This window comes from Eubalaena glacialis, chromosome 19 (assembly GCF_028564815.1).
Source record: "Eubalaena glacialis isolate mEubGla1 chromosome 19, mEubGla1.1.hap2.+ XY, whole genome shotgun sequence".
Lineage (NCBI taxonomy): Eukaryota > Metazoa > Chordata > Mammalia > Artiodactyla > Balaenidae > Eubalaena > Eubalaena glacialis.
Genome location: NC_083734.1, coordinates 55582806 through 55595896, shown reverse-complemented (window position 1 = coordinate 55595896; position 13091 = coordinate 55582806). Strand labels below are relative to the sequence as shown.

The following is a 13091-nucleotide window of genomic DNA, read 5'->3' as shown; positions in this document are numbered from 1 at the left end:
GGATCTTTTGACTTGAGCCCAGAGGGGCTGGCAGCCGGGAGGGGCTGGGCTCCAAGGAAGCCCTGGGGGCTCGCACCCGGCCGAGAGCCCCGCCCCTAACCAGCCCCCGGCTGCCTCCGCCGTGAAGGATCTAGGCAAGGCCTCGTGTGGGCGGGATGAGCCAGCCTGCACTCCTTATTGGACAAAGGCGCTTGTCAATCACTGAGGAAACCTGTCTGGACGCGACCGGACATCCGGAATTCCCACCTCAGAGGGAAGCGGGCTCGGGTGGAGGCGGGGAGCGATGGGAGGATGCGGTACCCAATGGCAATCAAGAGCTCCGCCTTCGCAGTAGATTGGCAGATGCTTGAACCACTGAGGCACCGCTAAGGATATTGGCCGTGGAGAATGATTGGTCCAATCTGCGGGTGCGTGGTTCTTCAGAGTATATAAAGTAGGCAATTAACACTTGGTTGAAATCGTGCTGCAGAAGGAGGTCTACTTTCGTTGGTGGTTTGACTTCCACTAAGGCTCCTGAATTTGGTGAGCTTTCCCTGGAATTATCTAGATTCCCTTCTCAATTCAGGATCAGGGATTGAGGATGACGGGTGCTGTACCCCAAATTATGGCCAGATAATCGGAAATGGGTGCTGTTCGGTGAATTAAACCTGAGATTAAATGTTTGGTAGTCAATAGAAAACAGGAAGAGACAGGAACGGGCAGTTTACAGGGGGAAAAAAAATGCAAGGAGCCCCTAAACATTTGAATGGTTGTGCAAACTTTTACATAATAAGAAAAATGCAAATTAAAGTTTCACTGAGCTAACATTTTTGACCTATCAAATTGACAAAAATCCAAAATTTGACAAGGTTCTCTGTTAAGGACGATGCAGTGGCCCTGATGGTATCGATTTTTCTTCCTCCCAACACTTCTGAACAAACAAATGTTTCCTCTTGCTTTCAGCTTGCAGGGTAGGCTGTTATCTTATGGTCATCTGTTAAGTTCTCGCATTGACTCTCGGGAACTTTTAAGAACAAGTTCTGAGTCTGCAGGTACATTTTTTCGAAGGTGCTTTGATTTTCCTGACTAGTAGCAATACTGAGATCTGGTGGGACATATGGGTGTCAGTTGGAAATGGGTTTTGTTTTAAGAGGACTCTTCTGGCCACTGGTGTGCCAGTGAAGCAGATGAAGTGACAGAAATCATATAAACAGAAGATGGAGCTTATCTGGAAATGGCATTAGAGCCGCCCAACAGCCGCAAGCCATCAGTGCTTCCACAAAGCATCAGAGGCCCGGAACCTGGGCAACAGAACCACCACCCAGGAAGAGTGTCACATATTCTGGGCACTCCAGCCACTGGCTTCCAAGTCCCCACCAGGTGACAGGTCCTGTCTACCCAGTACCCATCCCTCCCACCCCTTTCTCACAGAGCCCCAGTGAGGTCCAGTGGCCCCCTCCTATGGATGGCTAAGTGTTCAGGGGATGCTGGCCCCAGCCCCAGGCATCTCAGCCAACCATGGTGGTCCCGTCTCCTTGCTAGTGATTGGTGAAGGCATGGACACATGACATTCTGGCCAATTGGGACCCAAAAGGGGAGGGTGCACCTGAATTGGTTCCCTCACTCCTAGGACATAAAGAAGAGATGGCCCTTTTCCTGCTCTTGGATGTGATATCTGAACTCCTGCAGCCATCTTGCAACCATGAGGAGAGCTGGTCAGTGACAAAAGCCCACAGTGCAAGGAAGACCAAGCTAAGAGAAATATAGCTTGGGCCCTGACCCTAATGGACCTACAGGCATTCTGCCTTTGGACTCCTCCCATGCCCTAATTCTCCTTTTGTTTAAGACAATTGAGTTGGAGTTTTCAGTTCTTTGCAGTTGGAACATCTTAGCTGAACCAAGTATAGAAAAGTTCCTTCAGTTTACTTTTCCCATAGCCATGAGAATTTTGACTCACGTACCCACGAGTCATTCCTGTTTGTTTGGTATAATCAGAGAAGAAGGACTGGAAGAAGCAGGTGAAGAAAGAGATGTAAAGTGGCTACAGGGCAGTGCAAGTTCTGCTGACATGCATTTAGGGGGCAGGGAGATAAAAAACAACCCAGGGGGGTCCTTGGGACCTGAGAGAGGGAACAAACAATACTTAAATCGTAACATTTTTAAAAAGCAGTAACAAAAAAGGTAAAAATATTAAAAAAAAAAAAAAAAGAACTGACATTTGATATAACAACAGACACACAGATCAGACCCTCCTGCTATGGATTGTCAGCAAAGAAGCAAAAGCAGTTACAGTGATGGGGGGGAGGCCTGGGAAAAACCCTAACAAGCAAGAGAGGATGAAAGAAGGTTCACTGTGATCCTGTGATAATTATTAAATTGTGGTACGTAAAACACCACTGCTTCTTTTAATTTCGTGTGTTTAGCTTTATTTCAGCAAATAAAAAATATTCTCAAGAACTTTCTTAGGTTGTCCCTTTAGCGTACCCTCCTAAATTCAGCTTGCTATGAATTTTTCTGCCAGTGGGGTGATCAGATACAGGACCTGGGCAGAACGGAAGAATCGCTGTTATTTCCGTCGTCATTTACTCACTGACTCACTGAACTTTACTATTTGCTAAGGTGGCCCAGACTCTCTCTGTGAGGTCATTTTGGCATTTTATTGAATGCTGACTTGTGAGGTTCTCTTTTCCTGCACACATGCCTGGCTTCTCCAAAGGACTTTATTTTTATGTATTTATTTATTTTTGGCCGCACCACGGCTTGCAGCTTCTTAGTTTCCAGACCAGGGATTGAACCCGCACCCTCAGCAGTGAAAGCGCCGAGTCCTAGCCACTGGACCACCAGGGAATTCCCCTCCACACAACTTTAATCTCTAAAGGTAGGACTGTGTTGTGTATTTTATTTCCATTGACAGTGTCTAGCACAGGTCTAGGTGTGTGATAAGCACTCACAGAAGTCTTAATTATATATAAAGTAAGTCTCACGCTTAAATAAGAGAAACTTGGAGGGTATACTTAGAGGGATACTGTTGCTTTGGTCCAGAATCGAAGGTGAGTCTTTGAATCAGACTTTTTGCGTTTTAGGGATGCTCCCCTACTGCTTGCTTCCATACAGTTACAGAAGTGTCCAGAAATCCTTCTAAGGAAGAAGAAGGTGTAGTGTTATTAGACTGGATGCTTGGGCAGTGGGACCTGATACTCATCCCACAGCACCCCTGAATCCTTTCCACACCATGTGCTGGGGATGCTGAGGCTTCGAGCCAGCCCTTCTGGGCTGCTGCCTGCTCAGGGTCTGCACGGAAGGTCTAATCTGGATCAGATGACAGCCTCGGAGGGGAGCCCATGTGACAGCTGGAAGCTCACCAGCAGGCAGAAGCCAAACAAGTCAGGGATTTTTCTTCTCTGAAGACAACAGTCCTGATTCCTGTGACATGATATCTAAATTGCAAGAACTGAGCAACTCTGTATATGATCTACCTGTACATCTATGTATATAAGATAAAATGTAGCCTACAAAAGTCTGAGAATGGCACGGGCTTGGGTCCCGGGTCGGGGCAGAGTCACGGCCCAGCCGTCGCGGCGTCTTGCTGGGTGGAGGCCCCTACATGTCGTAGAGCCGGAGCTGCTCCTGCACATCGCCGTCCGACATCTCGCCAAACGTCTCCTTGTTGTCCTTCATGAGCTTGAAGATGGCAGCCAGCTGTTCTTTCTGAACTCTGTCAAGAAGAAAGGATAAAGAGGAAAAAGATGCTCCCAAACCAGGGGAGAGAGAGAGAGAGAGAGACCGTGCACAACCCGTGGAGTCGGGACACTCCTCACTCCTGTATTACTGCTTTGCTTTCCAGAATAAGAAGAAAATGAAACTAAAACAGAACCCACTCTTGGGTTTCCCTGGTGGCGCAGTGGTTAAGAATCCGCCTGCCAATGCAGGGGACACGGGTTTGAGCCCTGGTCCGGGAAGATCCCACATGCTGCGGAGCAACTAAGCCCGTGCGCCACAACTACTGAGCCTGCGCTCTAGAGCCCGTGTGACATGACTACTGAAGCCCGCGCGCCTAGAGCCCGTGCTCTGCAACAAGAGAAGCCACCGCAATGAGAAGCCTGCGCACCGCAACGAAGAGTAGCCCCCGCTCGCCGCAACTAGAGAAAGCCCGCGTGCAGCAACGAAGACCCAACGCAGCCAAAAATAATTTAATTAATTAATTTAAAAAACCCAAACAAACCCACTCTTAACACAGGAGCTGATTTGGTCTAAAAAAAACAAAATCCAAAAAAACCCGGGGAATTCCTGGGCCTCTCTTTGATATTGACTACACACCTCTCCGGGAGGCCACGAGGAAGCAGAGGTGTTCCATTAGGCGGCTGGAGAGCCTATGAAGAGACATGTTAGAAACAGCCTTCGTTTAGAGGGATGAGCCAAAAGTGGAGGAAGAAGAAAACACAATTGGCTGGGAAATGGGAGCATACGGATGTGTGCACAGGGTGCTTGGCCCAGGGGCAAGGGTGGGTGTGGGGTCTCGCTGCCCAGAGGAAGGGGCGCCTCTTTCCAGTTTGCACAATGACACCTTATAGCCAGCGGGGGCCCTGGCCCTTTTACTAGGGAACAGGCCTAGCTGGAGATAGGCTTTATGTTCACCACACACGGGCTGGGGGGCCGGGGGGATGCTGGGAGTGATGTTATCTCTCTGCGGCTGGGCCACGCCATCAGATCAGCACGGGACACCTCCCATGAGTGCAAACATGAAAGGGTGGGGTGAGACTCTGCAGCCACGGTTTGCTTGTTTGTTCTACTGTGCTGTGCTCGTCAGCGAGGCTGGGCGCTGTGTGCTGGCATGGGCTCCCCGTTCGGTTTCAGGCTTCTGCGGTTCCCCCCTCCACACCGCCCTACTGGCTCGGCACGGGCCACCTTCAGAGGATGTAAAGCGAACGGCAGGGTCTGCTCTGGTCCCTGCAGACCCACCAGAAGGCAGAGCTTCAGCACAGCCTCTGGCCACCCTGGCCCTGCAGGACACAGCACTGCCCAACCAGCACCCAACCCTGCCTAGAGGGGGATCCGATTGATGTCTGGTCTTAACACTTGTCCTAACATATTCCTTCTGCAGTAACCCCATATCTCCCAAACAGGAAACAGTTGGTTTTCTGACTACAGCAGCATCTAGAAGCTGAAATACCGAAGTCCCAAATCCAAGCCTGTCTTAGTCACGCTGGGAAAGTTATTTCTACAATCTGCTTTCCTGTCTGGAGGAGAAGGCGCCTGTGAGAAGTATGCGATACCCTACCGCCTGAAGAAAGGAGTACTGTGAATTGACAGGCTGTGTGTTCAGCTCTTTGGAAGGAATCACAATCCAGATGTATGAGTGGGCATCCCCCCAAAGGAACACAAATCCTCTTGTGCGTCTCTTAATGGCCGTGGCGCTTGCATATTTTTAAGAGGGTGGGCCTAGGACTTCGCACTCTGCTGGAGAGTAACAACAGGCACAAGTTGAGAGAGAGCTCAAATTTTAATGGGTTCAAAAAGATGATTTTTTTAAAAACAAAGCAAAACTGAAATAAACACACAGTAATCAAGACCATCTACTCAAAGTTTATTGGACCGAACAAAGGCTGAATACACAGATCCAAGCCATCGGGAGTATGTGAGGCTTGGTGCCTACAAGCCACGTTCAGAAGGTGTCCAGACAAACGTAATAACCTGGAAGGAGTCACCTATTTTTCAGTCAGACCCCGGCCTGGACAAGGACATCACTGTTGCTGCTGCTGTGTGGGGCGGGCTACATGGCTCTGTGTGGCTGTTGCTTTGTTGCCTGTTCTGTCCTAAACCCGTGAACCTAAGGTATTAGAACCAGAGGAGAAGGTCCCTGGGAATGTACCATGCCCTAGGCTGACAGTGGACATTTCCCGGCCTTCCACTAAATAGAAAAAAAAAAAAAATTTTTTTCTATAAACTTAACTGCTTTCAAAAAATGTTTTAACCAACACATCTAAAAACTGCAGATTAGTTTGGTATAGTATAAATATTGTCAAATATAAAATTCCAAGAAATGAATCTGGGACTGATCTGATTATCTGGAGAAGTTCTAACTCATCTGTGAAACCTAGGAAAAGGCAGAATCGAGACAGCTGTTTTAAGCGAACACTATCATTATTGCTTCTGCCAAAACGAAGGTGGAGATTCCGCTGAGCTGGTAGGAACATCAATGAAAAGGCCTCTTAGCAACAAGCGGGCTGGATCCGAGCCTGCTCTCAACGGAGGGTAAGGGCAAGAGGAAGTCAACAGCTGGTTCTGGTTCTTTGCTGCCCACTCATCAATCATTGGGCTCTCGCTCCCACAGCCGAGCCAGCCGAAGACAGAGAGGGGAGCGGGCCCCAAGGGGAAGGAGGGCAGTCGACCACCCCGACCAGCCAGCGAGCACAGGCAGCTCTCCCTCATTTGTCCATCACACCTCAGAGTCTTTCCTGGTTTGGCTTTGGTGATGAAAAGCAGGAGGGCTGGAATGAAACTACACCGATTTTTAAATGATGGCATTGCTGACACTGGTGATATCTCAGGTGCAAAGCGTGTTTGGACAGGAAGGCTGAGTGATAAGGAAAATAAAAATCCAGGAAAACCCTTCAGCTTAACAAAGCAATCCAGGCAGACAGGGAGGAACGCCTCTACAGGGGAGCGCCACGGGCATCCGGGATCCTCCCAGCCAAGGAAAGTCCTGGATGGGGGCCTAGTCCCGGCAGATTTATGCAGGAAAATGCGCCCCAGGAGCCTGCTGGCTCCTCTCTGGGGGTTCCGCTTTATCTCTCAAGTTTTAAGATGCCAAAAGGAAAAGCCTTTATGAGGAGGCTAAGGATAACTTCATTATTCCTCGGTTCTGTAAAGAGAAATAAGGAGAAAAGATAATTTATTTCACTCATGCCATCTTACAAGTACTGCAGGAAAGGAAAGGGGGAAACGGGGTGAGGAAGGGGAACGTCTGGAATTGCAGAAGCCAGCCCAGACGCTGGGATCCAGACCCAGGGGAGTTTGCCTCTCATCACCTGTTGCAGGAGAGCCCACTAACCAAAGCCAGCCCGAGACCCCGTTCCAAGTCTGCAAGGCCTACAGGGGCGGGGCAGGTCAGGTCCCACATGTGGGTGGTTGAGCAGGTCGAGTCCCACACACGGGTAATTAGGCAAGGAGGGTCCTCAATTATATAGTTGGGCAGGTCAGGGCCCACCTGTAGGTAGTTGAGCAGGTAGGGTGGCATTGTAGGTAGTTGGACAGGGAGGGTCCTACACGTTGGTAGTTGAGCAGGTCAGGGCCCTCATTTAGGTAGTTGTACAGGTTGGGTCCCACATGTAAGGAGTGAGGCAGGTCAGGTCCCACTTGCAGGTAGTTGGTCAGGGAGCATCCTCAATAAGATAGCTGGGCAGGTCAGGGCCCACTTGTACATAGTTTAACAGGTAGGGTCCCACTGTAGGTAGTTAGGCAGGGAGTGTCAGACTTCAGGTAGTTGGGCAGGTAGGGTCCCAGAGTAAATACTTGGGCAGGGCAGGTCTCTCATTTAGGTATTTGGGCAGTTTGGGTGCCCATGCGGGTAGCTGAGCAGGTTGAAGCCCACTTGTAGGTAGTTGGCAGGGAGGGTCCCACTTACAGGTATTTGGGCAGTTCGAGTCTCACATGTGGGTGGTTAGGCAGGGAGGGTCCTCAGGTAGGTAGGTGGGCAGGTCGGGGCCCACTTGTGCATAGTTTAACACGGAGGGTCCTCAATTAGGTAGTTGGGCAGGGAGGGTACCACAGGTGTGTTGTTGGGCACGGGGTCCACATGTAGGTCGGTGGGCAGGTAGGGTGCCACAGATACTTAGTTAGGCAGGTCAGACTGCGAGGGTCAGAGCCTCAGCTTTGTGGCCGCTCTGGGCTGGTCCTCTCACCATAGATTATTTCTTATCCTTGCTGAGTAGGTTTTGTCCCTTCTGGGGACAGTGGCTTCCAAGGAAATGTGCTTCCCAGATGACACAAATGGTGTGCCCACCTTTTGTAAGGGACATGTAGAAGCACTGGTTTAGCCAGGTGAGCACTGAGGGAAACCGGTGGGATTCAATTTTATCCCTCTGGCGCCCTCATGTGGAGGTGAGTCAGCACGTGTTCCTAGAAATTCACACTGGTGGATGGTTTGTGGACCCATCAGAGGGCAGAAAGCAGGAGAATATCCATTCACCTTTGCCAGTTATGCATTTCAAAACACCATCCACTAGAGTGGTGTCCACTTCCAGAAATGTCAGGCTGGTCCTGGGGACCTTCAGAATGGAATGGGTGCTGGGGTCCTGGGTCCTCACTATCAGAGCCAACCTAGTCTACCTCCTGGGTTCCACTTTTCCCCTGGACCAGAAGATGGGAAGAAGGGATGGTGTACAAGGAAAGGAGTAGCCGATGGTGCCTTTTCTTTTTGCTGCCGAGCTAGAAGTCAGCCAAGCTCGCCAGCTTCACTGGCCCTGGGGGTGAAGGGGTGGCATCTTGCTGCGGGGAGCAGTCATAACCTGCAATCCCAGTGTCCCAGCCACACTGAGGCTGGATATGGCACCTCCCAGAAAAGCTGCGGGGGGAACGCAGGGGCACCCCCCCCCTCCCGGCAGAGGCAGTGCTGAGGGAGCCTGTGAGCTCCAGCCCCAGGGGAGACCCAGCAGGAGGTGGGCAGATGGTGAGGAAGCAGGGTCTTTCTTAAGCAGCATGTCTCTGGATTTACAAACCTTACACTTTCTGCCCCTTGGGCAGAAGGAATCTCATCTGTGAGCTGCTCCAAGGATGGGAACGCCCAATTATTAACCACGTGGAGGAACGAATTTGGGGTCTCTTTCTCTGGGTCCTGCGTACCAAGTGCCATGCCCTGAAAACTTGTGAACTGCAGCTTCTGAGGAACTCTGGGTCTTGTGACTACTGAAGATTTAGGGTCTAGATACTGCTGTGCTGGCCGAGGTAAAGAATTTAAAGTCAGGGGTTTGCAGCATGAGTTTTTAACCAGCTTGCAACTTGACGGGGACCCTGAATGCCAGGAAGGGAATTAGAAACAAGCAGAGTTTGGTCAAGAAGAATTTGACAGGCAAAGAAGAGCACACACTTTTCACTGGCCTGTGGTTTTAGTGGTTTGACAATATTTTTCATACTGACAATCCCAAGGCAGTTTCCTAGACTCAGCTGGGACCAGAGCTGTCTCACACCCGTCAGCTTTCCCGGTCCCCACTGGAACTATCGTGCTGTAGATGAAAACGCAAAGCCACACTTGCCAGCCTCTGCAACCCCAAGCATCACCATGCGGGGAACGTGCGAGAGGGCTGGGTGTCAGGGGCCCCATGCAGTGCTGAGTGGGCCGACCACGTGCAGGGGCAGGAGGGAGCAAGCGGACCTCACAGGCAGACGTGTCGGACAGCCACAGGAGCATGCTAGGAGGGGCAGCGATGAGAGTGAACATGAACTCCAGCCCCACCCTGGGAGGACCGTGTTCACCATGAAGTCCACCAGTCCCTCCTTCTCAGCTCAGGCACGACTGTGATAACCAAGCCTGCAGGCGAGGAGGTGAGAAACCCTCACCCCAAGAGCAGCACTTGGGCAGTCTCGACCCCGCAGAATAGCTCAGCGTGAACCACTTGTCTGGAGACCCCCCAAAGATCCAGTAGGGAAAGACCCTCCTGGGCACCGCAGAGCCTGCTGTCTGAACACGATGGAGGAAGGACCTTCCCTCTCCCTCCCCGAGGTCCCAGCACTGAACCCAGGGACGGTGGCAGTCTGACCCCGGCCCGAGCCCTGCCACTGAGTCGGCTCACTGGTCTCCTATTCTAATGGCCCCTCGTCTCCGCGGAGCGCACAGAATAAGGCCAGGGTCCCGGTCACAGGCTCTGTCCACAGGGCCCTTCGAGGGACCACAGGCACGTCAAGCCCCCTCCAGCCTTAACTCTGGGGCTGCACACCTTTTCTGGAAAGGGCCACATACTGACTCTTTTCAGCTCTGTGGGCCGTGCGGTCCCTCTGCAACTACTCAGCTCAGCCACTGCAGTGCAAAAGCTGCCACAGACCACAGAAAAACAGTGACCGCAGCCCTGTTCGAGTCACACTGGAGTTACACAAACAGGGCTGCAGTCCGCCAGCCCTTGCTCTGATCGTAACACCCTGCCTGACCCACAGCTTGGGGGCACAGGGTTTCTGCCGGGCACCGTTCTACCTTCTCAGGGAAAGATGGAAGCTGCAGGGGTGACACCACGCAGTCCAGAGGAAGACAGTTCCCCCCCAGCCTCACAAGGGGGCGCTGGCCCTCCAACCAGCTGGCCCATTAGGCCCAGGAGGGACTTGCGTTAACTGGGCCTCCAAGAACCCTGCAGCCCTGGGAAGGGAGCCTGTTCACCCAGGAGCCCTGCGCTGGAGAAGAATGAGCAGGCCCGGGTGCACAGAAATGAATTATTGGTTATGAAGGCAGCGGAGGAGGAGAGGTTTGGACCACAGTCAGTCGTGATGGGGACACAGTAACAGACAGGATGAGGGAGGCACCACTCATCTAGAAGTCAGTCTCCTTACCAAAAGGATTTGCAAGAATATTTGTGGCTCAGGACCTAAGGAACTTGCTACAGGGAAGTGAGGTCAGAGGTCAGCTCAATCCTGAAATATAAAGGCAGCAAACGGGATCACACCCAGAGGCAGCGGCTGGGCACCGAGGAGTGGGGGGCTTCCCCAGGCTGGGCTCACCCTGCCACCCCTCCGCCCCCGGTGACGAGCCTTCCAGGCCAGGTTTGGAAGGACTAGCAACAGCTCCGGGAGGGGAAAGGGGGTTCTCGTGGGCACAGTGCCTTCTGACTCGACGGATACAGGGTGGCTTGGCAGTAATGAAAGGGTAGCTGAGATCTGCATCCTGGAATAATAAAGCCTCCACTCCTGACCCTAGAACCCAGCTTACGCTAGCTAGGAAGTAGGGGGTGGTCACCCAGCCCCTCCGGGTTGCTGGGCTCAGAAAACACAGGCCCCCATTTAGCTTTGTACTTAAACCGGAGGACCCCAGGCCCAGACCACTGATTCTCCCCCATGGCCTGTCCCCGCTGCTCCTTAGGATGGAAGCCCAGGGGTGTGCATGGGTGCCCGGCTGGGGGCTGGCGGGGGAAGAGCCCAGTTCTAAAAATGAGGAGCTGCGTGGCTGCAACTGCCCAGAGCTCCGTGGAGCAGAACAGATGAAAAATGACTGCTGGCCCTGGGCTGGGGGCTTGGGGGGTGCTGGGGGGGCTTGGTGGCCCAGTGGATGAGCAGGAAGAATCACGCTCTGTCCTGCAGTGATGGATTGGTTTTGTCATGAACCCTCCGTGTAAGTGAACAGCCGGATCTGCTCCAGGCTCTTCCCAGGCATCCGCTTTTTCCCTTTTGGCGGGGGAGGGGCGGGGTGCAAGAAGGGGCTGGGCCACCCCCCCCCCCCCCGTCACCGTCACACGCTCCTCCCGAGGGCCCCAAGGAGACTGTCGGGGGAAATCGAGCCTGGCCGAATATTGCCAGGACAAGGGGGAGAAAACCCTAAAATGGAAATGGAAGAGTGGGGGGCTGGCAAAGCTTACAGGAGGCCCTCCTCCTCTCCCGCCTACAACGAAGGGGGCTCACGGCGGCACCGGTACTGGAGAAAGCTGAGCGCCCCCGAAGAGGGTGGGCGGCCTACCTCTGTTCCTCCTCCAGTTCCTCCTTGGTCATCATCTTCTTGTACTGGTTTCCCCTCAGCTTCCCGGGGCTGTATTTGAAGGAGAAGGCCTCTCCCCCTGCAGAGAGGACACCCAGTAAGAGCCAGTTAGGGTGTTGGGCCTGCCTGCAACTTCAGGCCCCTTTCCCTTCCAAAGAAGCGTTTCCAAAGAACCACCTGGGCCAGAGAGGGTGCCCCCGCTTCAAAGAGGGTCAGATGGGCCCCACGCCCACCCCGGGCCAGCTCACCTAAGCCTCAGAGAGGGCTGGACGCCCACAACATCTGCTTACCCTCCCCTGAGCCTGGCAGGTCCTCCCCCAACACCGCTTCCGCTTAGGAACTCTTTTGGGAACTTAAACCGGGGATGAGGCAGCTGGAGTGAAGCGAGCATCGCCGCCCCACCCCCGCCCATGCTATTCGGTTCCATCCACCAAAGGCCGGTTCCCTTCCAAGATCAGGTCGAGCCGTCCACAGAGCTGCCTGTGGGCCCCTCTCCAGCAAGGGCTCTGGCCAAGCAGCCGCCCGCAAGGCTTTTCTCCCCCTCATCCTGAACCCCCCCTTCCCCATGACTGCTGTGCTAATTACAGTCGGAGGGCGCTTATCTCTGGGAAGCAGACTGTGCTAAGGCGCTGGGTTCCCTGCCTCTCCTCGGGTCCCAGGTCCGGAAGGCTGCAGGGACCCCCGACCCTCCTGCCAAGGTCCTCGGGTCTCCCGGGCTTCGGGGTGCCCGCCCTGCCGTCCAGGGGCAGGCACCGTCCTGTCGGCAGGCCCCTTCTCTCTATGCCCCTCCCCGCAACCAGTTATTAAAAATCTGAAACAACGCATCCAGCCCACAATGGGACATGGGAATGATGTGGCTTGTTCACACGGTGTTCAAATCGGTCATTAAAACCAGCACTTAGGGAATTGCCTGGCAGTCCAGTGGTTAGGACTCTGTGCTTTCACTGCCGAGGGCGGGGTTCAATCCCTGGTCGGGGAACTAAGATCCTGCAAGCCACGTGGCGTGGTCAAAAACCAAAAAACTGAAAAAACCAAACCAAAAAACCCCAGTACTTATTGCTGAACGGGTGTACTCAGGTTTGCCAGTCCCAGAGCAGACCCCGTAGCTGCTTTGGAACAAATGAAAGGGCAGCTCTAGAAGCCTGAAGAAGGCACACCAGGGGGTGTGGACAGAGGAAAACAGGGACGTGTGACATGGAGGGAAGCCAGGCCAGAGGAGGCAGCATGTACAGGTGAAGGCTGCAAGGGCAGAAGAGGAAAGAGCTCTAGAGCATTCCCCTGGCTGAGTGTCCAGATGGAGAGAGTTCCCTTAGGAAGCAATGCCCTTATGTGGTCCTTCAGCCCAGCATGTGGAGGGTAGATGGCCTCCGGTCAGCCTCGGGGATAGAGGCTCAGTGCTTGTCTTATCTAATTTCGGTTAATGTATAAAGAATTGAGTATGGGA

General features: G+C 53.0%; 1 protein-coding gene across 1 annotated transcript in view; it reads right to left on the bottom strand.

The window, feature by feature from the left end:
- Positions 1 to 2379: 2379 nt before the first annotated feature.
- The window catches only part of MXRA7 (matrix remodeling associated 7), a 30045-nt gene continuing 19333 nt past the window's right edge, over positions 2380 to 13091 (bottom strand). The window contains exons 3-4 of the mRNA XM_061176538.1: positions 11630 to 11726; positions 2380 to 3694 (exon numbers count right to left, since the gene is read on the bottom strand). Of these exons, the coding sequence (XP_061032521.1) occupies positions 3580 to 3694; positions 11630 to 11726 (212 nt within the window). The 3' untranslated portion in view covers positions 2380 to 3579. The remainder of the gene's footprint in view (positions 3695 to 11629; positions 11727 to 13091) is intronic.